Source organism: Sus scrofa, chromosome 1 (genome assembly GCF_054392235.1).
Source record: "Sus scrofa isolate SSC_HxYL_T2T_F1_AM1 chromosome 1, Sscrofa_HxYL_maternal_Yorkshire_Landrace_v2.0, whole genome shotgun sequence".
NCBI classification, from domain to species: domain Eukaryota; kingdom Metazoa; phylum Chordata; class Mammalia; order Artiodactyla; family Suidae; genus Sus; species Sus scrofa.
Genome location: NC_139383.1, coordinates 39,498,355 through 39,525,871, shown reverse-complemented (window position 1 = coordinate 39,525,871; position 27,517 = coordinate 39,498,355). Strand labels below are relative to the sequence as shown.

Below are 27,517 nucleotides of genomic sequence, written 5' to 3'. Positions count from 1 at the left end.
ATGTTGCTTTAGTATTAAAAAAGTAGCCATTTTTGTCTTTTTTTTAATTTCTAAAATTTTATTCAAGGTTGAATGATGCACAACAGCAATACTTTTAAGAGAAAAAATTAGTTTTTTATTAAATTGTGTGATTATTCCATCTTTCTTTTGCTGCTAATTATGACTGTTGTTTTATTTTTAACACTGTGGTTAAACGATTTTGTGTCTGATGAAGAAAGATTTTTTTTTTTTTTTGAGAAATAAGACTTGGTGAACACGGTCAGATATTATTTGAGGGTCAACATAATATGAAGCAAAAAAACTATTCCCTGGATTTGGCAACAGACATATTAGTGGTCACCTTCAGAGAAGAGAATTTAGGTGAAAAGATCACTCAGGAGGAGAGTCCTCATGGACACTCAGCCTTAATCTATCCTTTCATTATTTCCTCAAAGCTCAGGGGAAATTTTTTCTTCTTCATAATTAAGCTAATGCCCTCCACCTATAGTGTGCACCTCAATGATTTTCTTTATTTTTCCTTTTATTCCTATACCTGCAGCTTATGGAAGTTCCCAGGCTAGGGGTAGAATTGGAGCTGCCAGCTGCAGGCCTACCGCACAGCCACAGCAATGCAGGATCTGAGCTATGTCTGTGACCTACACTGCAGCTTGAGGCAATGCCAGATCCTTAACCCGCTGAGCAAGGCCAGGAATTGAATCTGCATCCTCACTGGTTCTTAACCCACTGAGCCACAAAAGCAACTCTGCAACACTTTTCTTATCTGGGGTAGTTCTCACCAAATTAATATTTTCCTTTGGACTGCATGCTCCTCCTCTCCCTGAAATGCCCCATCCTATCACAAATGCAGACAACAAACCTAGTTCATTGATTTCACCTGCTGGAATATAATATTTTGCCTCTTTTCTTTTTTTGTCTTTTTGTTTGTTTGTTTTCAGGGCTGCAGGTGCGGCATATGGAAGTCCCTAGGTTAGGAGTTGAATCAGAGCTGCAGCTGTCAGCCTATGCTACAACCACAGCAACCCAGGATTCATCTACAACCTACACCACAGCTTATAGCAAGGGCAGATCAGATCCTTAACCCACTCAGCAAGGCCAGGGATTGAACCTGTATCCTTATGGAAACTAGTCGGGTTTGTTCCCACTGAGCCAAGACATGAACTCCATCTTTTGCCTTCTTTTAACAACTAACTCCTGAAAAAAAAAGTAGTTTGTGCTCTGCCTCCATTTATTATTGATAATTTCTTATCAATTCCACTGCTTTTTTCTTCCACCACTTTACTGAAAATGCTTTCCAATAGGTCACAAAATGACAAGTTTCTGTCAAATATAATGGCTTTTTCTCAGTCATCATGTCCCTTGACCTTTGTGAGACACAGACTGCTGACTTTTCTACTTCTTGAAGCGCCCCGGCTTTAGGATGCTGATGCGTGGTGTCCCCTGATCTCCCACATCACCCGCTTTCCTTCTCTTTACCAGTTCTTCTATTTTTCCAAGAAGATGCACTTCATTCTCTTGTCTTTTCCCTCCATGTTCATTTTTTCTTGAAGAAATCCTTTTCTCCTTTGTCTTCTAACGCTAAACCTCTAAACTTCTGGATACAAAGCCCAGGGGTGAGGATTTGGGAATGTTCCCTATTTCCCAGCGTTTCTAGACCTCTCTATGGAAGGTCCCCTAGCATCCATCCTGCCTACATTGCCTTTGCAACATCTACATTTGATCACTGTCTTCATTCCTTCATGCTTGAGAACTTGGGTTATCTATAGCTAATGTCTTCAGTGTCTAGCCTTTTTCTGTGAAATGGTTTGACAATTACAAAAGCAGTGATAGCACAGCACAGAGAGTATGATCATGTTTTCAAATTATTTGTATTCATATAAGTGGAAGGGTATATATAACAAGATGTTATTACTATTTTCCAATGTGTTTCTAGGTCCTGTGACTTTAAAAAACTGAATTCCTAATAATCCCACACAGAGTATTTGTCATGATTATAAACAATCTTTAAAGTAAACCGAACACTTTCTTATTGCTGCCTCTCTGCACCTCTCTCCATCAATTTCTCCCATCTTTTTTTTTTAATACTTAGACGATTATAAAAGTTCTTGGGTCAAATCTCTGTTTCGAAATTCTTTCTATAGGATTTAACCCTGTGTGTCATCATAGGACTTATGATAACACTTTCTTCTCATTAACTTTCTAAAAATCTAAACTTTCCACCCTGGTTTCCTAAACTCCCTTTCCTAGATTTCCAGAGCCATGCTCTAATCGCCACACATCACTGCTGAAATCTTGTCATCTTCTCTTCCTTAGGTGGCCCCTGGAATCCCCTTTAGTCCTCGGTTCTCTCCTTACTGCCTCCTGCTTTTGCCATGCTCACTGCTACCTCCAGGTTAACTCCTAAACAGAGCTACAGTCTATTGAATCTACATCAAATAGAAACTACATCAACTCTATTTCTTACAACAACCTTACCAGCTAAGTATGATTTTTAGTCAACAGATAAGAATATTGAAACTCAGAAACGTTAAGTAATTTAAATAAAGTCACATGCCTACCAAGTCACAGGAGAGTGAAATTCATGTATTTCTACTATGAAGCTAGCTTCCACCATGCTTTATAATCACCTTCCTGCTCAAATGCCCCTGTGTACTCCTAAAATCCCAGCTTAATCCACCACCCCCCTGAAGTTTTCACTGGTTGACAAAGTCTACAGGAACCACCCCTCTCTTTAGACTCCTAGAGCACTCTTCATTAATAAGACAAATTGCATGTAGCCATCTTTGAATAGTTCATATCTATGCCCTTGATTTTGTTCTCTTGTAATAGAAACAATATCTTATCAGTTGTTTCTAAATTTTGTATCACTAAGCACAATTCTTGACATACGGCAGTGATATTAGTATAATATATGTTTTCAATAAATTGTTAATTGATTACACTTTACAATAACATGCCAGTAATGCTGATTTCTCTTTCCTTTTAGGAAGATAAAAATAAATATAATATACAAATAGAAATAAATATTTAATGTAAACTAATCACAGGAAATTTATAGCACATGTATTAGTTTTTCCATTATATAGCAAAAATAAAATAAAGCATAAAGTACAATATTAGGCTAGCAAGGGGCAACATCAAGCACATTTTATCTGATCAGCAATCTTTTGCTCACATCAGTAAGAATGCTAACAGGAGAGAAAATTTTATTTGTAGTTTTTTCCTTTTCTGTAGATATATCTAAAGCTCGATTATAACTTTTGATGTTAAGACTCAATGTATAATTTTTGTCTCTGTCATGCATTTTTCTCAGTTTAAAATTGCTCACTATTCCATTTATCTTCCAGAGAATGCATACATTCAGGTTTTATAAATTCACTTAAAATGATTATGTTCATTCACTAAAAGTACAAAAACAAATTTGTTTTGATTCATTGGTACTACTTTCAGTAGAAGTAACAATGATTTAGATTAATTTTTTTTCTTGTCTTTTTAGGGCCGCACCCATAGCATATGGAGGTTCCCAGGCTAGGGGTCAAATCACAGCTGTACCTGCCAGCCTACACCACAGCCCACAGCAACGCTGGATCCTTAACCCACTGAGCAAGGCCAGGGATCAAACCTGCATCCTCATGGATACTAGTACGGTTCGTTAACTGCTGAGCCATGACAGGAACTCCCAGGTTAAATTTAATCCATATATAGAATGACAAAGTAAGAATTATTTAAATATATGTTAAAATTTGTAAAAATGAGTATATAAAAAATTTTAAGACCAAGGATATGAATGTTTGCATGTACATAACATCACTTTCACTGTATAGAGAGATATAGACTAACCTTCTTTGGCATATGTAGATATAGACATGTAAATATATTTATATAAATATCAATTATATGGAATAGGGTTAGCCTTAAAAAGATTTGTAATTACTTTGAGTTTTCCTTGGGAATTTTAGTCATTTTTTTCCCTGCACTTATTTTATGATGTTCCTTCCTCTAACTTTATAACTCTGTCTTAAGAAAGACCAGCTAATCTCTTATCTTCCTTTCCAACAAAAGCTGTTTTCAGAAAGTCTCTTTTAAAAGTATTCCAATTATCAAACTGATGGTCAAATAAGGCAATTGATTACCTCTCCAAAGAATATTTGGATATTTAATTAGTGGGAAAGAAAATGGTTGAACCGGTTTACACTGAACCATATGAAACTACTATTTTTGAGGTAAAAGATATTCGAGTATAGGTGACTTCATAAGGTTCAACCAATTATAAGAATTAGGTTGAGGGATCTGTCACAGTCTGGGTGAATCCTCTGAAATACAAATTGTCTCCTCAGCACTTTGTAAACTGCTCAATTGCCTAGTAGATAAATAAGGGGCAGCATATATTCCAATGTTTTGACAAACTTATCCAAAATTTGCTGCCAGAATATAGAAGCTATATTAATTTTAGTATACATTTGTTTATTGCTTATTACAATGAAAATATATGGGGTATTTTTTCAATGTTTTCAGTATCTCAAAGACTTACACAGCCCTGATTGTAAAACCAGTCTTGTTCATTATAAACAGAATACATATTTATATGTAAGTGTCCTTACCTGCTTTGGACATCTTTTCATCTTTTTTAATTTCAGGTTCTGCAGTAAAAATATACATACACACACAAAAAAAAATTTAAAAATAAGCAATTAAAAATCAGTACTGAGTGGATCAACAGGCAGGTTTAGTAGATTTTTCTAATTTGTCTCAATTTAAATTACAATTACATATTTTTATCAATATACAATGGAACATATATTTCTAGTAAACTATAAAGTAACTTATACAAAGAATTTGAAAACCCAGTTAAAAAAATTTTATACTACTATAATAATAATTTGACACTTTTGTCTTTAACAAGAGCCCATCTCTTATGATTCATAAATTCTCTAACTATTGCAAATAAGGAAATTAACCAAAACTGCTCAGGAAAAAGAGTGTTGGAATTGTTCCTAATTTGGCAAATATAAGCATTTTTCTATTTTTGACTACATACGTTGAATACATGGAGCTCCACCTAGTGGTTAGTTTAATCATTTCAAACTAGTATAATTATTATTTTTATAAAGTAAATTGCCTTAGCTTCTGCTATAATATAAGCATATTAAAATTAAGTATTTATCTTTCTTATTGTCCAGGACAATGAATTTTGTCTAGAAATTCTGCATTTTAGTTTAGTATCAGTATAGGATACACACATAGTTTTTTGAGCTAAATAACACTTTCCCAACCAGTATAATAATTGACTATATTTTCATTTTTCTCAGTCCTTCCTCTTACTTAGACAATTTTCCTTGGACTCAGAGTTCTCCTTTCTTGGCATAAAGTCTTGTTTTGACTAATAGAGGGTTCTAGTACATTACGATTTTTCCTCCTTTCAAAGAGCAGAAAATCTGACCTAGTGGTTGGGATATTACTGAGTATAGACTTTGTGTCAGGGACAGTGCTAACTGGCTTTATTTGGGTTTTAGCCTAATAGAGTCTCATTTTCTAGAGTTAAAATTACAACAAAAAAACTCATTTGCTTAACTGCAGAATTTTAAATAATAGAGAATTACATAGCCATTCACACCCTACTTTCTGTAATACTTGAATGCTCATCCTGTAAAAAGTGATATCAGTGCTATTATTGCACTTCCACGGTCTCTGGCGCATTATTTCTCTCTTTTTAGTTAACACATTCACTTAACTGGTTAGGATATCTGCCATTTTAAAGTTTTCTTTTTTTTTTTAAATATAGTTGATTTACAGTTTTGTGCCAATTTACACTGTACAGCATAGTGACCCAGTCATATACAACATATATATATATACATACATATATATATATATATATTCTTTTTCTCATACTATCTACCACCATGTTCTATCCCAAGAGATTGGATATAGTTCCCTGTGCTGTACAGCAGGACCTCGTCGCTTATCCATTCTAAATGTAATAGTTGGCCTCTACCAACCCCAGAATCCCTTTCTGTGATCCATCCCACTCCCTTCCTCCTTCCCCTTGGCAACAAGTACGTTCTCTATGTCTGTGAGTCTGTTTCTGTTTTGTATATATTTTAGTGTTTTCTATGTGCCTTAATATTATATAAAATTTATTATACACTTTTTTTTTTTTTTTTGCTTTTTAGGGTCACGCCTGCTGCATATGGAAGTTCCCAATCTAAGTGTTGAATCAGAGCTGCAGCTGCCAGCCTACACCACAGCCACAGCAATGCCAGATCCTTAAGCTGCTGAGTGAGGTCAGGGATTGAATGCATATCTTCATGGGTACTAGTTGGGTTCGTTACTGCTGAGCCGCAGTGGGAACTCCCTGTTATACAATTTTTTGAATTTATTTTTATTTACTGTCTGTATCTACTCTTTAGATTTTAACTTCCATAAGGGCAAAAGCTGTGTCTTGTTCACAACTCAGATATCAGCATTTGCTCAAATATCTGATGTACGATATATGATCAATAAATATTGTTGAATGAATGAGTTGAACAAAACAGAGTGTAGAGAAAGATTAAATGCTCCCTCTTGCAAATCTACAGTCCTGGAAGAAACTGATTCATCTCATGTTTCTAGAGTTAGAGATAAATTCAATGTCCTGGAGTACCCATTGTGGCTCAGCAGTAATGAACCTGACTAGTATCCATGAAGATGTGGGTTCGATCCCTGGCCTTGCTCAGTGGGTTAAGGATCTGGTGTTGCCGTGAGCTGTGGTATAGGTCACAGATATGGCTTGGATCTGGCATTGCTCTCACTGTGGCTTAGACTGGCAGCTAAGACTTCAATTAAACTCCTTGCCCAGGAACTTCCATTTGCCAGGGGTGCAGCCTCAAAAAGAAAAAAAAAAAAATCTCAAGGTCTGAGGACAGGGTTCATAGGCATTTTGCTAATCAAGTAGAGCTGTCTATTTCAAAGAGTTTACTTCTTGCTCTACACCTGGCTTGTTCCCTTGTAAATCACACTGCCATTGTAACTTTGAAGTGGAATCATTTGTGCCTAAATGTTTGTCAAAATATCTGTAAAAAATAAGAGTTTGGAGAATTTATCAGCTATGAGCAAAAACCAACCAGAACCAATTACTACCTTGTACATAGAATTTTATAACCACTCTTGCGATTTCTTCAATACGCATGTTCTTGTGGACCCTCTCACAATGATAGAACCACTGACTTTTGGCATTATATAAACACTAACAAGGTAAACTCACAAGTCAGAAGTTCTTGGGAAGTGTGGAAAGGAGGCTCCTGGGTCATATAGTCTGACTTTACAAGCAAGCTCATTTACTTAGTTGTGTGACCTTGGACATGACTTAAAATCTCATTCCTGAGATGGAAGAAAAAAATGTGGCAAAACTGATGTGAGAGTTATGTGTGATGTATAGAAAGAGCTTACTTATTTTAAAATTATGCTCATGAACTTAAATTACATGACCTCCTAAGGTAATTTTGTTTTGTTCTTATAGAATTGGGACTTCTTGAACACGTAAAGCAAGAAATGAGAATTTCTTTATTTTTTGAGTCATATACGGATGCCTAATCCTAGTCATATAAAAATAACTATACATACGTTTTATATATATGTATATAGGTATATTTTATGTATATATAGTCAAATAAAATGAAAATAATATATATGTCTTGTATTTTTATATATATATTTTTAAGTTTAGTCAAAAGGCTTCATTGAGAAGTTTCAGGAAACTAAGAGCAGTGATTGATGCTGAATAATGAGAAGCCAGAAAGAAAGAATGGGAATTTTTTTCACCCTATCTCCACTGTTTAAAATTTTACTGTATACCATTGATAATTATTGTAAAATAAAAAAAACCCTGGTTTCCATAAACATTTTTCACTTGAGCCCTTCACTTTGCGCTCCCCCCACATAAGAACTGTAAGAAACATGAAATCAAGCAATCCCCATGCCTAATGGTTGAGGAAGACAGCCTGCCATTTCATATGCAGCACTGACTTTTCCAGGCTGTTGATTTCATTTATGAAATATAAATTGCTAATGGGCCTGGGGAGAGGAGCTTCATTAATGATTTTTCAATGTCATCAACACTATGTTCTCAAGTAAAGCAGACCAAACAAAACTTTGCATGCATGTGCTTAAGTCAGAGGAGGGGAGGCAGTGGAGATCAATTTTGTTTATCAGTCTGTGCTTATCTTCATAAAATGAGAAGAAAGAAATCTACACCATATATAAATCCCAAGATTGTACATTCTTTTAAGAATTCCTCCATTTTAAATACTTTGCAAAATAGAAGCTGAATGCTGTGGATTTTTCTTTTCCCAATCTTTTTTTTGTTATCATTATCAGATTTGCTTCTTTAGCACATACAGACCTTATACATATAATAAATTACAATAATTCTTGTTTTTGCAACCAATGATATCTTGCATATTCTACAAGGTACCCACAAAGTATATTACATGTGTTATTTATAATTTCTTTACCTAATATTAAATATTTACATGTTTATTTTTTCTCTAACACCAGTAGAATACAAACTTCATAAGTTCTGGAGTATATTTTTGTTTTCTGTGCTGTGTGATAGTACTTAGATCAGGGTTTTGCACAGACTAGGGATCAATAACTGTTATATAAATGAACCTTATATAATCCTGATTTACCACTCCTATGAAATACTATCATTACACCTGCTTTACAGATAACAACACTGAGGCTTACTAATTGTCCAAGTATGTACTCTCTGTCCAGGTATGTTTTCCCTAGTAGGTGGAAAAACTAGAAAATACACTGATTTTTTTTCCAACTTCAAAGCCTTAAGTTCTTGCTTTGCATGTTGCTCTAACTGTTGTGGGATACAGATAGAATGAAAGCTTTTAAATATTTCATACCTAAAAAACTACATAGTAAGCCATACACTACATCTCATAGGTGCAAAATTACTGACAGAATCATTACGATTGTAACTGGCATGAATAATAGAGCCACAGAGGTTTCTACTTTTTTCAGCCAGTCATTAAATCATGATTCATATAAACGGTGCCCTAAATTAGGCTGGTTAAACTAGAGAAATAGGACGGGCATTGATAAAAAATTGACAGCTGTTTCATTCACTCCTGGAGGAGTGTTCAATTTAAAGGCGTGGGGGGAGTTCCCATTGTGGCTCAGTGGTTAACGAATCTGACTAGTGTCCATGAGGATGAAGGTTTGATCCCTGGCCTCGCTCAGTGGGTTAAGGACCTGGCGTTGCCATGAGCTGTGGCGTATGTCGCAGACGCGGCTCAGATCTGGCTCCAATTGGACCCCTAGCCTGGGAACTTCCATATGCCTCGGGTGAGGCCCTAGAAAAGACAAAAAAGAAAGAAAGAAAGAAACAAACAAACAAAAAAGGAAGGCATAAAGGCATGGGAAGATGTTACATTTAAAAGCAGGTCATCAAACCTATTTTTGTATACAAAGGAACCTTAGCATCTTAACCCTAGTCAATTGTATGTGAAATTTGGCCTGAGGGAATTGGAAAGCATGTTGGCAGAGGAGACAAGGCATATTATTAGCCTCAAATCCACCTCAGGTGGTTTTGTGACCCAGGCAAGTCACCTCCTGTGCTTCAATTTTCACATTAGTAATAATAATAAAAAAGGATTGTGGTGAAAATTAAATTGAACATTACACGTGAAGCACTTACAACAGCCTCAGATACAAACAGTGCATTTTAGTCTCTTGACTGATATTTAAAATTATCCTTGTTATTATACTTTTCTACAATAATGTGAAACAAAATATTTTTAAGTAAAAATATATTTTAAATAAAACAGTTATATTAAAGTAACACTCATAAATTTACTCTAAACCCATGATTTTTATGACTTTTATATCATTAAGTAACCATTTACAATTTTTGATGAAAATCTGCTCCTATTATTACTACATACACGTACACATTTACACTACTTTACTGTGGTCCTCGTTATATTATTTAACAACAAATGGTATGCAAAAGACACGCACACACATTTACTTTCCCATTTCGTTTTTTGCATGAGGCTTTATTGGATGGGGGAGAAAATTACTGTTACTCCAAGTAGCTTGGATTCAAGTTTTGGGATTTGGACGAACCTTCCCTGAACTCATGTTTTTTCTTAACTACATATTAAGAGGAGTTGGTTAGCAAATATGAGGTCTGTTTTAATAGGCAGTATTATTTCAGCAGCTGTGTACACAATACTCTGTGATCCAGGTGAATACTACTACGGGAAAGACAAGATCTGATTACCTTTAAGTTTGATTCAGAATGTCTTCAGTTCATAGACTTCCAAAAGAAAAGAACTGTCTTAAGTTTGGGTGAGGTCACACAAAGAGCCAACACCTGACAGTTTCTATACCACAATGTTTCATTTTATTTCTGCCTACATTTCTTTACTTCAATACACCATGGACTATTTAATATTTTCCTTCCCCTTATTTAACGATGTTCATATGGTTATGACACCTCATGCATTCTCTACGCTCCTGTTTTCCTGGCTTGAGTTTCTAAATCAGTACTATCTTTGGTCATAAATGGAGGAAACCCTTCATGCATAATAAAGGAGCAAGGTGATGGTATTCTCAAGTGCTTGCCCAATCCCGCCCAAAGCAAGCAGTTGCAGAGACTACTTTGCATAGTAGTTGAGAAAACAGACAAAACCAACTGAACAAAGAAAATCCCTCAGTTTAAAATGTATTGCCCTATTTATTAACCAAATGATCTAATGAGGGTCATCAAAAACACTCCAAATTTTAATTTCCTCACCTTATGAAATGGGAATAATGACAATTAACTGATGTATCTATGGCTAAGATTAGATGGAATAATTTAACAAATATTTCCCGAGCATTCATGTACTTATATCCAAATCATAGGCATCTGTTGACTGGATAAAAACATTGGTAAGCCTTGGTTAAGGCATCATTGGAGGCCACTTCTCTTTCACTCTTTCCCAGATCTTTTTTCAAGTTTTGTGAGATCTTGGAGGAGAGGGTTTTTTTCATGTTCATCTTTGGCGCCTCAGTGCCTAAGATGGCCCCAGAACATTGCACTAATACTCAAAATTGTTATTGACACAAAATAATTTAAGTTGTGGTTTATATGCTTTAGACTGAAATATAAAGTAGAATCCCTGTCCCATTAACTAAACCTTACATGGGTGGAAAAGCCCATTTAGATCAGACCCACCAGACATTCAACAGTGCTGTGCCTTATCTCCAAATTTTTACATGTAATTAGTTCCAGTCAGCTATAACTATCCAGAGTAACAAAGTGAGTTAACTAGTCTTAATTGGTAATTTCAAAGCTGGAGCTAGTCTCAAGCTATCAGGCACATGCTTTTTCCATAATTCATACACACACACACACAAATGTACCCCCATCACACCCGTTCTTCCTCTGTGTTTGTGTCTGTCTCTCAACGAGCATCCTCATTAGGTCAACAAGAAAAAACAATTATGCTTTATAAGCTTCTATAGGTATAGCTCTAAAATAGCCCTAGTTCGAAATACAAACACTTAATGCATGACTCAGTGCTTTATGTCTAAGTCCTGATTCGGCAACCCTTCCATGGCAAGATTCCCCTAGGACTTTGATGTTCAGAAAGAAAGTTTGCTGAGTGGACACTGAAAACACAAAACAAGCCAGAAGGCATTCTCTCTTTGCAGCACAGAATTAATGCATACATTTTCCCTGCCTCATTCTGTCATTATTTCATTTTCGTGATCCTTTGTCTTTTGTATATGCTAAATACAATGTCCCCCGTTCCTGATAGTGTCATTTTGCCTTTATCTAATCTTTCTTTTATGCCTCACTATGTGTGCCTCATTATTCTTTGCTTCTTTGAAGCTGCCCAACATGAAGAGTGTGCACTGAAATAAGTAAGAAATAATTGGAGGAGGATGAACATATTGTAGGTGGCACAAAGAATAGTCAGTCGGAACAAGGTCCTGGGATGTTATTTGAAGTTGGCAGGAGAGCTGGTTGGATATATTTCAGGTAATGAGCCAGTTGACTTTAAACCACTCAAATGGTTCAGAAAGTTGTGCAAAAATCACTTGACAAGATAAATAAGCAGATATTCTTTTTTATTTTCTCCTTATCAAGGGAGAGTCAGTTTTTACAACTAGATTTTTACTTATTTTCCTGAGCACTAGCATTCATTTTATTTAATTTAAAGTGAGAATAATCAATTACGTTAATAAAAGGTCAAAGATCATAGGTATGGATCATCCTATATCTGGTTAAACATATAAAAATAATGTTTGACATTATCTGAAAAACAATACATTTAAAGCTTTTTAAAAAGTAAACAAGAAAAATAGAAATAAGTAAAATATTACAACATTTTAAAAAATTTCCCCTCAAGGAGAGAAGCGCATTAGAATATCTGCAGAAGGTGGCTTGGAGTGACAAGAAAAATGGACATAAGAGTGACAGTGAGTCATTCTCTTTCTATTCTGCCCGTCTTAATGAAGGCTTAAATGGAAAGCATACCAAGGAAGGAATATTAAGGCTTTACATTTAGAACTGTCCATATATCTCATATACACATAGTTGTACGTATATTATTATTATACATTAATTTTTTGGATAAGTGAAATAAAAATCCACAGGGCTTGGATACATTGATTTTGTAAAGTCCATGATTATAGAGAAAATTCTGGCAGTCTCAACTACTTTCCTTACCAACACACAACCCCTTTACATTCACTCTTCAACTTGGCATTTTGGTGTAATGGCACAACAGGAAAGTGTTAAGACTGCTTAGAATAAAAGTGCTACGGCTACTGGTACAATTTTTATTAAACAATTCTTCAAGAAAAGCATTACCAGTAATTCTTTAAATGTTTGGTAGAACTCATCATGAAGTCTTCTGGTCTTGGACTTTGCTGTTCTTGTTGTTGTTTTGTTTGTTTGTTTTTAATGTTCTTACTTGTTATTAGTCTGTTCAGATGTTCTATTTCTTTATATTTCAGTCTTGGTGATTGTACGTTTCTAGATATTTATTTCTTCTAGGTTGTCCAATTTGTTGGCATATAAATGTTCATAGTAGTTTTTTATGCTCCTTTTAAATTTCTGTAGCACCAGTTATAATGTCTCCTCTTTCAACTCTGACTATATTTATTTGGCTCCTCCTTTTTTTTTTTCTTTACTCTAGCCAAAGGTTTGTCATCCTTGTTAATCTTTTCAAAAAAGAACTCTTGGTTTTGTAGATTTTCCTATTTTTCATTTTGTTTATAATTCCTCTAATCTTTATTATTTCCTTCCTTTTACTTTACTATGGGCTTAGTTTCTTTTTGTGGTTCCTTGATGTATAAAGTTAGGTTATTTATTTGAAATCTATTTTTAATGTAGATATTTATTGCTACTCACTTCTCTCTTAGAACTGCTTTTGCTGCTTTCTGTAAGTTTTGGTATGTTGTGTTTTTATTTATCTAAGGATATTTTCTAATTTCCCTTTTGATTTCTTCTTTGACTCATCAGATTTTCAAAAATATGTTGTTTAATTCCTATACATTTGTGGATTTTCTCATTTAAGTGTGCATGGTGTTATCACTATGTCTGATGCTCCTTACATGGACATTAAATAAAATTTTTTAAGAACCTCTGTATTTGCTAAAAGACATGTTAAGCTTTTGATCTAACAAGATTTCTTTTAAAATTGATTTTTTTTTTTAGTAAGGATGTTTTGATTGTAGCTGCTCTGACTGACATGTGAGGTCATACTGACCCCTTTTAAGGAAAGAAAGCCTAATGTGATACCTCCTCTCACCAGGGAAAGTGAAAGTTTTTGCATATCATGGTTACACTTTTTGTCAAAATGTCCAAGGACTATCATTCACGTTAAGCACCACAGGCCTGAATTTTGGTTACTGGGCAAAAAACAAATGATGAAATTCAATGCATAATTTGGAATGGAATGAGATTCTGCTGTATAGCACTGGGAACTATATCTGGTCATTTATGATGGAGCATGATGAAGAATAATATGAGAAAAAGATGTACATATGTATGTGTGACTGGGTCACTTTGCTGTAAAGTAGAAAACTGACAGAACACCATAAACCAGATATAATGGAAAAAATAAAAATCATTTAAAAAAAAAGAAATTCAATGCATAAAATTTCAAAGCACCAATACTATTCTACCATATTACTAAGAGAAAGCATTGCCATTTTATTTATTTATTTTTTTTTTTAATTTATTTTTTTTTTTTTTTTTTGCTATTTCTTGGGCCGCTCCCTCGGCATACGGAGGTTCCCAGGCTAGGGGTCCAATCGGAGCCATAGCCACCAGCCTACGCCAGAGCCACAGCAACGCGGGATCCGAGCCGCGCCTGCAACCTACACCACAGCCCACGGCAACGCCGGATCGTCAACCCACTGAGCAAGGGCAGGGACCGAACTCGCAACCTCATGGTTCCTAGTCAGATTCGTCAACCACTGCGCCACGACGGGAACTTCGCCATTTTAAATAGTAAAATAAGAAGACATTAAAAATACTGAAGCAGTTATTTGAAACAGATAGTAATGTATAAAATTCTATATTAACAGAGTAAGTATGTAACTTTTAAAAATGAAATCTTTTCCAAAATGTTGCCTTCCCTACCACTTTTATCAGTGACCGTACACTGCCTGGTGCTACACTGACCATCTGACATGGAATGATGAAATAAACAATACCTGGAGGGATGGAAGAAGAAAGGAAACTTCTCTTTCCAGTGTCCAAAGACTTGAATTAATATCATGTGTTTTTAGTGGAAACCTGAACTATTCTTCCATTCATATACATATTCCACATACATTTCTACTGGGGAAGACATTTTTACACAGTACTTCCTTAATAAAATATATGGAAATTCACAATATTCACTCTGTGCCTCATTTCAGAGATTTCTGCCTTAGATTGGCAAAGGAATTACAACATCATTGGATGAATAAACCACTTGATAGCATCAAATCTTTTCAATTTAACATTTTATATAAATGTCTACTGCAATCAACAATCAGATCATATGAAGGAAACCTAGAATTACTTTAAAGAAATAAAAGTAGTGTTTAACCAAATACAAAGGAATATCATTAGTCCCCACAATTAATTCATTTTTTAAATAATATTATTTAGTTTTTAATGCCTATTGGACATTTAACATAACGTGTAAGAATTATCTTACAAGCAAAATATCCTAATTTACATATTATGCCAGAATAACACCAAATTATATATAGTACCAAAATAACTACTATATAGGTGACAATAAAAATGAAGTTTTGGATACGATGATATTTTTTCTAAAGTGAAACAAATGCCTTATTAGGTCTGGAGTCCATGTTGCTTTAAACATTTTTTTTGAAAACTCAAGTACATATCCGGGCTGAGAAAAAAATCCTGTCACACTCTTATGTTTTATTAAATAACAATTTTGTTTAATTTAAATTAATTTCAAAATTTAAAAAAATGTGACTTAAGGGTATGAATTTTATACATTGCTACACTGACTAATGGAAGTTCTCTCTGCCTCCTTTATTTCTCTCACCAAGTCTTTTGTAGGCTTTCCTCTCCCACTGCTCTCCCAACTCCAACAAGGGCTTGTTAAATAAGTTCACCAAAGGTCTCTTTTTTTTTAATAAAAAATTCTACTAAATTAAAATTTTTACCACTAAGGCCCTTAATACCGGTCAATAGTTCATGCAAATCTTCTATTCAGGATAAATGGAGAAACCGGCTCTATTTTGAACATTCAATATAGCAGGTATACTTCATGTTTCACTGGTTCACTAATGTGTTCACTTTGACAACATGAAATATTAGACAATTCGAGTAGGATACCCTGCCCATAGAATGTACTGGGATAATTAGAAACTGGATGTATTACATTGGATTGAACATTCTTACTTATGTTCTAGGGAACATAACTTGATGCATGGCATATCAGAATCCACATTACTCTGAGCCTGGTGTAATAGGAAGGCCGGAGGTGCAATAAGATGCATGAGCAAGGTCACGGTGCTTGATTAAGGAGATCTGAGTTCTAATGCTAGCTCTGCTGCAAATTACAACAACTTTGAAAAGTTTCTTGACTATTTCAGTTTCACTTATTTATAAGATGAGGGTTTTGAACTATAGTTTATCTTTAAGTTCCTCCGAGCTTTAAAATTTGTTTAGGACTTACTGTATCTGAACTTATGGAGTGGCAGCTATCACTGAAAATGTTTAAGTATTTCTTCACATCTTAAATCTTTGGTTTCCATGGCTATTCCTAATAGGATTCATCTTGGGACCTTTAAAAGAGTATGGAATCAGAATGGCATAAGCTTTTTTTTTTTTTTTTTGCCAGCCTACACCACAGCCACAGCAATGCCAGATCCAAGCTGCATCTGCAACCTACACCACATCTCACGGCAATGCCGAATCCTTAACCCACTGAGTGAGGTCAGGGATTGAACCTGCAACATCATGGTTCCTAATTGGATTCATTTCCGCTGTGCCACGACAGGAATTCCTAGCATATGCATTTTTAAAAGCCTTCTTAGTATTAGTGACACAGTTACTCTTTTCTTTGTTGTTTCATAGGGCAATTTAGAATTTTATAATAGGAGATAAGTTCTTTTCCCTTTGCTCAAGAATATGGAAGGGCATATGAAAGTTATAGATTTGAGAGTATGAAAAATAAATGATACATTACTTTATTGAAAATAACTGAACAGGCAATAGGCAGTTCAATGTGTTTTCACATTTCATTACAGAGTCATACCTTTTTCCTTTAGGGAAGCTGGAGCCTTCACTTCTTTCCCCTTAACAGGTTCTGGAAAGAAACATTGAACATTTATTTGAAACCAAGATCAAATGATTTGAGAACACATTTATAAGGGAGTCAGTAAACTATCAGTAAGGTGATCCGTGGTTGAAATGATACGTTGTCTTTCGAAAACAATTTTAATCAGGGAGTTCCCTGATGGTTCAGTGGGTTAAGGATCCAGAATTGTCACTACTGCAGCTCTGGTTACTGTGGTGGCATGGGTTGGATCCCTGGCCTGGGAGCTTCTGAAGGCTCTAGGCAAGGCCAAATAAAAATTAACAATTTTAATCATACAGAGACAAAGAAACAATAGTTTAGAGAGCAAAAAGCTGTTCTCTAATTGGCTTTTTTTTGTGTGTAAAGTAAACATAAATTCTTGAATGAGCTAAGATCTGTTTGTTCCTTTACAGGGACATGTATTTGAATGGATAGGAACTTATTTTATCTGTAATTTTAAAAAGCATATGACGTCAGCATCTAAAAAACCTTCCCAAACTGTTATAATTGGCACTTAGTTTATTTATTTCCTTCAGGCTATGTTTTTTCAAAATGAATAAATAAATAAACGATCACATGGAAAACTGCATATATCATGTAAAATGTGGCATTTTAGTCATCAGATTCAAGTCAAACAAAATTCAAGAAAAAGACTAAAATAAATTTGAGACAGTTTCATCTATGAACTTCTAATATCTTAAATATGTGGGCCTTAGTGAAAGTTAATCAAATAAAACTTCATTTATCCTAGGAGGTTCAAATACAAAATCATTCTGATCATATCATAGGTTCTAAACATACCTATAGGCAATGCCTTGAACAACATTATATCTCCTCAACAATCTATTAAAATATAAAAGATAACGCCAGTGTTCTGCCTTTTCTGCAGCACTGAATCTCAGTACTTATTCTACCAACATAAATGACTTTTAATTCAGTGAGAAAGGAAGGAAAGAAAGAAGTATATCCCTCCAGCCTTTTTTTCTATTCCACCTATAGTTTGAGATGGAATGCAAAAATTACGGTGGTGGTGCTTGTAAATGGATACGCTAGCCAAGAGATCACTCAGAATTCACCAAGTCCCAATGAATATGCACTGTGTCAAGGATGGATTTCGGGGTTCTACTGAAAAGGCTGCGTGCCCCTCAAAATAAGATTTTCTTGATAGATAAACTATAGCCTTAAATATCCATATGCTTGTAAAAATTTAATAAATGGCTTTGATGGCAAAGGAATGTCTGTTCCAAGAACAAACAAGGTAAATTTCTTTCTATACTTCAGTGTGTGAAGAAATCAAGAGCTATGGATTGAATAAACACACTGAGAAACTTCATTAACTTTTTTTTTTTCAAGCTGATGGGGGTAATTTACTGCTTTGCAGTTCCTGGCTAAACCAAAAGAATTAATGTATTGTGAAATCAGAAGTGGTGGTAGGGACAGATACGCTGTGGGGTAGGAGAGCCCAATGCCTGGAACACCAGAATTCAAGATGCAGCTTATTAATTTAAACTGGTATCTGCATATGATTGCATGAGGTTAAAGCAGTTATAAAGTACAAGACCTAAGGAGAGGGTCCACAGACTACTTTAATTTTGGTGGAGAAAGAAGGAAGGGGTAGAAAAACAGATGTATCTCTATAGGGTATTTCAAGGTCATAAACCCATCCCCTTATACTTGGAGAAAATCCTCAGAAAACATAAATATTTTATTTCCAAATTTGCTTGTGGGAAGATGTCTTTGCTCCCAGGCTAGGTCATATCCTATACCAACCTTTCTGTATTTCATTTCTTTACAGTGTCCTTTTTGACTTCAAGGGGCTTTGACCTGATTTAAGAAATCCATAAGCTGATCTGAGCAGTCTACCCAAGGATATAAAATCTGACCTAAAATGTGAAGAAAAAAGAAAAAGTGGGAATGTGTAATTATATGGGAATTACACACTTTGGTAATAAGATACATCATTGGTTTGGGTCAGCTATTAAGGCATTTTTCAACTTATCTGTCTTGCTTGTCAGTAGCAAGGTATTAGAGAGCACATTTCTCTGTGTGCTGTTTTTACAAATATGGTAGTTTCTTTACATTTGTCCAAAATCTTATAGGAAGGCTTATCAATCTTGATTAACAGGATCTAGAAGATATTTAAGGGTGCTGGGATCTAACTTGGAACTCTCAAAATCATCTGGCAGGGAGGTCGTGACGGAGAAAAAGCTCACAAAGGGATAGGAAGATCATTTCAGGTTTTCCATTCCCTTACACCACTCCCAGAGGCAAATGTAGGGTGAATGTTCATGACCAATAAATCACTGGGGATCAATTTCAAAGTCCTCAGACAGCCTACCCTCTCCTTAGCTCGTTTTTATTTGTTGTGTGGGAATAGCCAAGAAAAATATGGTGAAGAAAAACAGAAGTTTGGGGAATCATCAGGTTCATGGTCTTAAGAATCCCAAATACAAAAGAAAATACACTCTGCTGAGAATCCTCTGGCCTTGGGTCCAAACATAACAAGCCTGAGTCACAAAACTAGTCCATAATTCTAATGTCCACCATTAGACATTATGCCAATACCAGAGGAACCTAAAGATGTTGCTACTGCATTCTCAGTAGAAGAGAATTAATTAATCTCCTCATTGCCTTATCTGGGTTTGATTTGCAGTACCTTATGCTGTGAGTAAGTATTGCAACATCTGATGAGTCAGACCAGCTATAAGAAGCAAGTGGCAGTAGGATAGGGGTGGGTGTCAGAAAGAAATATAACCAATAACAGCAGTGACTAATGGGGTTGTCTGGTTTCTAGATGATCACAATCACATAGGCAGGGCTCTACCTTCTTGAGTGTGTTGAGAGCATTTGCATGAGTCCACTAGCTCAGAAAAGTCAATAGTTGAACCAGCAGCAAAAGTCAGCAAGATGTGTCTTTCTCTTGCTCTTTTTTCTTTGGAATAATCATCCTAGCCCTCTCCGTACTTCCTTAAATAAAGACACAAACCTAATGATGTTTCTCTAAATGCCTAATTTACTCATGGCTATCACAACCCCAGTGAATGTGGCCCCAAATGATTTCTGTGTAATCATTCTGGTTTTAGAAATGTAGCATTGTTTCAGTATGGATTCTAGTGTGTACATGCAAGTGGAATCTATGGGAGACTGGCAAACATAGGCAATCTCTGAACTGCTCCAGTGAAATAAGTGGTATGTAGCAAGTGGAAATGCTGCATTCTGATTCTGCAACCACTCAGCAGCAGGCTTCAAAAATCTTCTCCAGAAACAATAACACTGCAGAGGTTAAAGTCCCTGGAATTTTAGGTAATACTGCAATTTTTCTCTTTGATTTTTTATGTAATGAAAAATTGTATTCAGAAAATATAAAAAGGGTGGCAATAAAATTCTTCTAAAATAGTACCTAACTTGTATATTGCAAAGACTTTTGAGGGCATTAACTCAGCTTGAATTTAAAAGAGGTGCATTTACAATAGTTCTAAATCAATAATCATATATAGTAGAACTTTATATACATGGTTTTCTAGTGACTACGAAGACATCTCACAAATAGTAGAGAATTTAACATTGAGGAAAAGTATTCCCTAGGAAATTGTCTGCAATTGTACATTAGTAACAACAATAATAATAGCAATTACAGGAAGCTACTTCGTAAAGCAGTAAGTGTGGATTTAAATCTTCCCAGATAATGTTTTCTGGGACAGATACCTATAACTACCATTTCCAACTAGTTTAGGCTTTAGCACAAGTAAAATCCTTAGGTAGCAGTTTAAATTTTTGATTATCATCATTGGCTGAAAGGTTGTTTTAGAGGTTAGATCCAACTTTTCTGTTGATTTGTTTTCCTAGTGAAAAATAACAGATGGTCCAAGTATTGCTATAATATAAGTGCTCACCAAAAATTTACAAACACCTTCCGCAGCTCCATAACAAATAAACAAACAACCCCATCAAAAAATGGGCAGAAGATCTAAACAGACAGGTCTCCAAAGAAGACATATGGATGGCCAAAAAAAAAAACACATGAAAAGATGTTCAACATCACTCATTATTAGAGAAATGCAAATCAAAACCACTATGAGGCACCACCTGACACCAGCCAGAATGGCCATCATCCAAAAGTCTACAAACAATAAGTGCTGGAGAGGGTGTGGAGAAAAAGGAACCCTTGTACACTGTTGGTGGGAATGTAAATTGGTGGAAAACAGTGGAGATTCCTCAGAAAACAGTATGGAGATTCCTCAGAAAATTAAAAATAGAACTACCGTTTGATCCAGCAATTCCACTCCTGGGCATCTATACAGAGAAAACCATGACTCACAAAGACACATGTACTCTGATGTTCATTGCAGCACTATTTGCAATAGCCAAGACATGGAAACCACCTAAATGTCCATCAACAGAGGAGTGGATAAAGAAGGTATGGTACATACACACAATGGAATATTACTCAACCATTAAAAAGAACGAAATACCAGCATTTTTAGCAACATGGATGGATCTAGAAACTTAAGTGAAGTCAGCCATACAATGAGACACCAACATCAAATGCTTTCACTGACATGTGGAATCTGAAAAAAGGACAGACTGAACTTCTTTGCAGGACAGATGCTGACTCACAGACATTGAAAAACTTATGGTCTCTGGAGGAGAGAGTTTGGGAGTTAGGGGGATGTGCTTGGGCTGTGGGATGGGAATCCTGTGAAATTGGATTGTTATGATCATTATACAACTACAGATGTGATAAATTCATTTGAGTAATAAAAAATTTTAAAAAAATTTAAAAAAATGTATTTCATACTACATTGGAAGGAGGGTAGGTTTAGATTTTGCATATATATATATATATATATATATATATATATATATATGGATTTTCCTAGTACTGAGTTTCAATAATATCTTTAGTTCTCACAAACAAGGACAATGTTTTGATAATTGTCAGATAAAATGAGAATGGCAGATGAGGAGACTCTCTCCAAGAACAAGTAATCACTGGTGAAAAATGGACTGATGACCTCTGTGGGAATTAAGGGGAGTCACCCCAACAGTAAAAGAACCAAAACTACTTTTCCACACAGCTCAGCCAATGTGTCTACGTCAAATATATTTTCAAACTAATGTAATGAACTCTAAACTCAAAGTGAAGGTGCTTTGAAGAATACAAATACAAGAGCACTATTTTAAGGAGCAAGCAAGACCTGTGATAAAATGAAATAAATGGGCTTTAAAGTCTAACAGACTTGACCTTGATTCTAGTCTTTGCCTCTTAGCCACAGTGTGACACTGAGTAATTTAAAGAATCTGTACCTCAGCTTCTTCATTTACTAAAATGGAGCTATCAAGCACAACTTGCTGTAACAAAATTTATAAAGATTTCTTTGTGCTTGGCAAAGAGCAGATGCCCTGTTTCTGTATTTTTCCCAAACAATGCTCACAACTTTGCCTGGCTAATGCCTCTTCTTTCATTTTTTTTTTTTTTTTCGTCTTTTCTAGGGCCGCAGCTGAGGCATATGGATGTTTCCAGGCTAGGGGTGTAACCGGAGCTGTAGCCGCTGGCCTTCACCAGAGCCACAGCAATGTGGAATCTGAGCTGTGTCTGCGACCTGCACCACAGCTCACAGCAACACCAGATCCTTATCCCACTGAGTGAGGCCAGGAATCGAACCCGCAACCTCATGGTTCCTAGTCGGATACTTTAATCACTGAGCCACGACAGGAACTCCTTTGAATTTAATATAACTTCTTCAGGAAAGTCTTCTCTGATTCCCCAGACTTGATTAGCAAGTCAATAGAGAAGGCTTGATGCTTTATGTGAATATTACTCTTAGAAAGAGGCCTAGAATTTCAATGGACAGAAAGTCAGCCCATTCAGGAGATTAAAATCACAAAATTTAAATGAGAATGTCATACTCTATTACAGCAATAAGGAAACTGACAAGACTAAAGCAGAACATGACTAAAAGTCTTTGAAAATAGCAGAAATCAGAAATCCAATTTCAAAGACTTTCTCCCAATTCCTAGCCTTCCCATCTCTGTTTCACCAATGATTAGCAAGTGCTTGGAAAGATTATGTATTATTTATTTAATGAACAGGTAGAAGGGAGAGAACCAGAGGGCATAGAAGCAAGTCCTTCCTATATTCTTTGTTTTTCTTCTAACCATTTTTTTTAACCCTTTTAATCATTAGAAACATTCTTTTTCTCTTTTTCTTTCTTTTGCTAAAGTTCTAATCAAAGCACTTTTAGATCATGGTGAACTGCATGAACATATTTGAGGGACAGGTAAATAAATACAAATTTCCAAATATATGATGGTGACCTGTGCAATGTGACCCACAGATCTGCAAAGGTGGTGATTCCAATGTGCTATGAACTCAGATATTTTTGCTAACAAATTTCTTGTGTTACATTAAACTGTCTGTATTACCTTTGTCCTTTGGAGCTGAAGAAGTCTTCCCAGGTTTTTCTTTTCTAATTTCTGAAAGAAGAATCATGGGGAGAAAAGGTTACGAGGAGTAACAGAGAAAAAAAATGGTAAGTTCTTTGTTTGTCATGTTTACTGTATCAGAGGGGCTCTGATAAAGGTGTCTACTGGGATAAACTTCCTGTAACATACTGCACTAAATATGCAGAAAATAGAAAATAAGCCCACAAATTATTATAAAAGGGGAAGACTATGGAAGATACAAAATGTACAAATAGAATGCTATTTACTTTGGAGAAAGAAGATATAAGGGTAATAGCTAACACCATATACTTACTCTGTGTCACAGGGAATGTTTTCTGCTGTTTAGTCATTCAACATTCACAATAACCCTATGAGGTAGGTAGGTACTGTTATTATTCCTTCTTTTCACATAAAGGGGCTAAATAACTTTCCCAAGTTCACGTAGTTCTTAAATGGGAAATCCGGGATTTGAACTAATGTCTCTCTGAGCACAACCACAAAGGTATTGGCTGTGGTAACTCAATGATGGAATCAGGAAAGGCTTTACAGGTGGTACTGAGGCAGAATTTAAAAGATGGCAAGGAACTAGACCAACAGAAATGAAGCTGAAAGGATCCTTTAGGACAGAATATAGAATGGGGAGCCTGTCTGGATGGCCATGTGAGTCATTTGTAACCAACAGAATACAGAGGAATTGTTGCTGCATCACTTCCTGGGCTAAATCAGGAAAAACCATGAGGTTCCTATCTCCTTCTCCAGGGACACTAGCTCTGGGGCAAGCCGGCTGCCATCTAAGTATTCCAACTGATACTGCCAGGCTGGCAGGACTACATAGATGCAATCCAATCAACAATCTGTGCTGAACTCCCAGCCAACAGCTAGCATCAACTGCCAGCCATCTAAGTGAGCCATCTTGGACATCCAGAAGTCAGTTACTTTACATGTCCACAGCCCTAGCCCACACCTGACCATAATCACATGAGATATCCAAGTGAAAACTGCTCAGTTGATTTCTCCTGAATTCCTGATCCTCTAAATCATAAGTAAAGTAAAATCAGCTATTGTCTTATACCACTAAGTTTTGGAGTGTTCTGTACACAGAAATAGTATGCAAAACAACTACTAAACAACAAAATATTGGACCATAATACAAGTTATGTGCATAATATAAGTGCAATAGAAGTTCTTTGATAGATCTATATAAAAAAATAATTCTAATTTTAAAACTGAGGAAGGTTTTCACTGAGAAGATGCCATTTGGCTTTAGGCTCTTAAGTTGACTAGAAGTTCACTGGCCAGAAAATGCCAATTTAACAGTGTATAGGAGTATAGGACGAAAGTTAGAATTTTTTTTTTACAAGCTGAGGTTCAGATAAATAAAGAACTTCTGAAGTTCTTACTCTACCATCAACTGAGATATGAAATACAGGAAACTATATATATATCTGCTAAGTGTATATATATATATAAGTATATATATACACACACACTTCTTTGGAGGAAGATGTTATCTTTGGACTATATTGTTTCATGTGTCAGGATACTCAAAAAGGAACAGTTTAGCAAGCACTTGGAAATACAGGTGAAGTGCAGAGTATATACAAATGTTGCAGAAACGAAGCAGGCTGAAGTCTCATTTTTAAATGCAATCTATCAATACAAGCAGTAACATGATTTTTTTTAATGCCCCAAACAAATCTTATTTACTTTGTTCACATAGATTGACTTGATTTAGTGAATAATCATACAAAGGCAAAAGAAGCCAGAAAGTTAAAAACTGTTTTATTAATAATACATGCAATTAAAAAAAACCAAACTTATGCTATGTGTTACTTTTTACCTGCATGTTTCAAAAACAATCTCATATAGTTTGCCTATATTTATATAGTCATATACTGGTAATAATAACTTTAATTTTATAAATTTTGGCTAGCATAGGAAGATGTTTAAAAATGAAAGCACAAACAACTGTAATCAAAATAGCTATGCAATCTAAATTTTAAATAATTTACTAGATAGAAACTATTCATTTTAAAAGAAAATATTCAATTTCAATAAATCCAGGAATTTTTTTAAGTTAGGAGCCCAAATATATCTAATCAATGAAAAGAAATAGAAAATGGCATTTGCTTTTTCTTTTAACATTATGCTCTAAAAGATAAAATGTATATATAACAACAGTGTTTCCTTCTACGAGATTTTTCTAAAGGGCCCTGAAACAGGCAAAACAAAAAACTGAAATAGACAACTGTGTAACAAAAGAAATCAACACTAGGAGTTCCCGTCGTGGCGCAGTGGTTAACGAATCCGACTAGGAACCATGAGGTTGCAGGTTCGGTCCCTGCCCTTGCTCAGTGGGTTAAAGATCCGGCGTTGCTGTGAGCTGTGGTGTAGGTTGCAGAGGCGGCTCAGATCCTGCGTTGCTGTGGCTCTGGCGACCTGTGGTGTAGGTTGCAGACGCGGCTCAGATCCTGCATTGCTGTGGCTCTGGCGTAGGCCAGTGGCTACAGCTCCGATTAGACCCCTAGCCTGGGAACCTCCATATGCCGCGGAAGTGGCCCAAAGAAATAGCAAAAAAAAAAAAAAAAAAAAAAAAAAAAGAAATCAACACTAGAGATCTTCCTCAGTAAATAAATATACTGAACCTCAAAGTGTTTAATTAGTAATTAATAACAGCTTTGATATTGATCCAGCTATTATTTATTGTTCATTGCTCTGAAAGATCAAATTCAGAATCAACGTACTATTAGTGACATTAAGATATTAACAAAAATATTTCTGTTGAAGTATTTTGCCTTGATGTCCATGTAAAGTATATATAGAAAGGCTGTAAAAAAGAAACTGAAATTGAAAGATTTAAAATATCCTAATAGAATCATCAGGCAGTCCAGACCTTTAGTCTGTGTGAAGAATCAAACTCAAAATTCTTAGCCTTTCTTTCTCAGCTAGCTCTCCTGAGGTGCTCAAAAATATGTCAGAAGTTATCTTTGTTCCTCATTTGAAGATAATGTGCCTGCTGTTGAGATATTGTTTCATGAGCATAATGAATAAGATCAAAGAATCATATTTTTTTGGATTTTTCTTCTGATGGAAAGAACAGTTTTAAAGAACTACATGGCGGGTTCTACCCTTGAGTTCAATGGTAACCGATAATTTCTCAGAATATGACTATTAACATACATCACACAGTACTAAAAATGTTCAAATTGTTTTATAACATCTCTAGTGCTTCCGAAAGTGATACTACATTGATTCTAAAGTGATTTAATTGCGATTAATTGCATGATTTTTAAACGTTTAATATGTGAATGCCCTACATGCATCTGTCATTGTTTTACATTTATCTGGACATAACTTTTTGTCAGTAAGGGATATTTTAGAAAACATAATTTATATCATTTTCAAACTGCAAAATATAAATTTTATAAACAAATACAGAGAAAATAATTTCCCAGTTGTTTAAGTGGTTTAAAGTACTATGCTTGTAACTCCCACAAGGAAAATATAGCACATTAATGTTTTATGCAATACTAACTTTGAATGCTCCTGAAAAGATGTTTTCAGAGTTTCATTTTACTCCAGGCACACAGTTCATTAACTTTGTAATTAAGTATGACTTGATGGGGAAGTCATCTTTAACTTTCTTTTTTGTCCTATCAAGACATTTAGTCATCCCCTGGTCTATAGGCTAAAGAGCCTGGCACACATATTTTTAACATTTTAAAATATTTTCTCTAGAAATCTGTTTTAAAATAATTTAAAACATTTCCAACTCAATGATATTTACATGTTGGTGTCTTTTTTGAAAACTTGGAAACTTCACTGTATTCCTTAGTTTTTTTTAATTTAAAAAAAGAATATAATTTTGCCACCTCTATTATCCTCTATCTCTAACTGGACAGTCTAATTAAAAAGTATAATATAAAATTTCTTTGAACAACGTCTGAAGTGTTGTTAGTACTTGAAGGCTATGGCAAGGTATTCCTCAAGAAATTGAAAATAAGGGAAATTAAATTGTCCTCTGAGAGTTAAGCTAATAATTAATATAGAATGTGGAGAGTTAAGTGAATTTGCAAGCACCAACTGTATAATATTATATAACATTTTGTATATGCATCTCTGAAAAGCTTCTTTCAATTACTCAAGCACTGTATGGTTCTAGGCAAGCTGAGCCGTGTTAATATGTTCAAACCGTGATAGGGAGCACGGCATAAGAATTCGAAACAACTAACAGATATAAAACT

The 27,517-nt window shown here is 35.2% G+C and overlaps 1 protein-coding gene across 50 annotated transcripts in view; it reads right to left on the bottom strand.

Moving 5' to 3' along the window:
• Positions 1–27,517, bottom strand: part of TRDN (triadin) — a 386,488-nt gene that overhangs the window by 67,019 nt on the left and 291,952 nt on the right. For 39 of the 50 annotated variants that reach the window (XM_084957615.1, XM_084957622.1, XM_084957696.1 and 36 more), the window contains 3 exons: positions 23,253–23,303; positions 16,785–16,835; positions 4,599–4,637 (listed from right to left, as the gene is read on the bottom strand). In XM_084957615.1, the coding sequence (XP_084813741.1) occupies positions 4,599–4,637; positions 16,785–16,835; positions 23,253–23,303 (141 nt within the window). The remainder of the gene's footprint in view (positions 1–4,598; positions 4,638–16,784; positions 16,836–23,252; positions 23,304–27,517) is intronic. The other 11 variants (XM_084957787.1, XM_084957817.1, XM_084957811.1 and 8 more) reach the window with 1 other exon arrangement.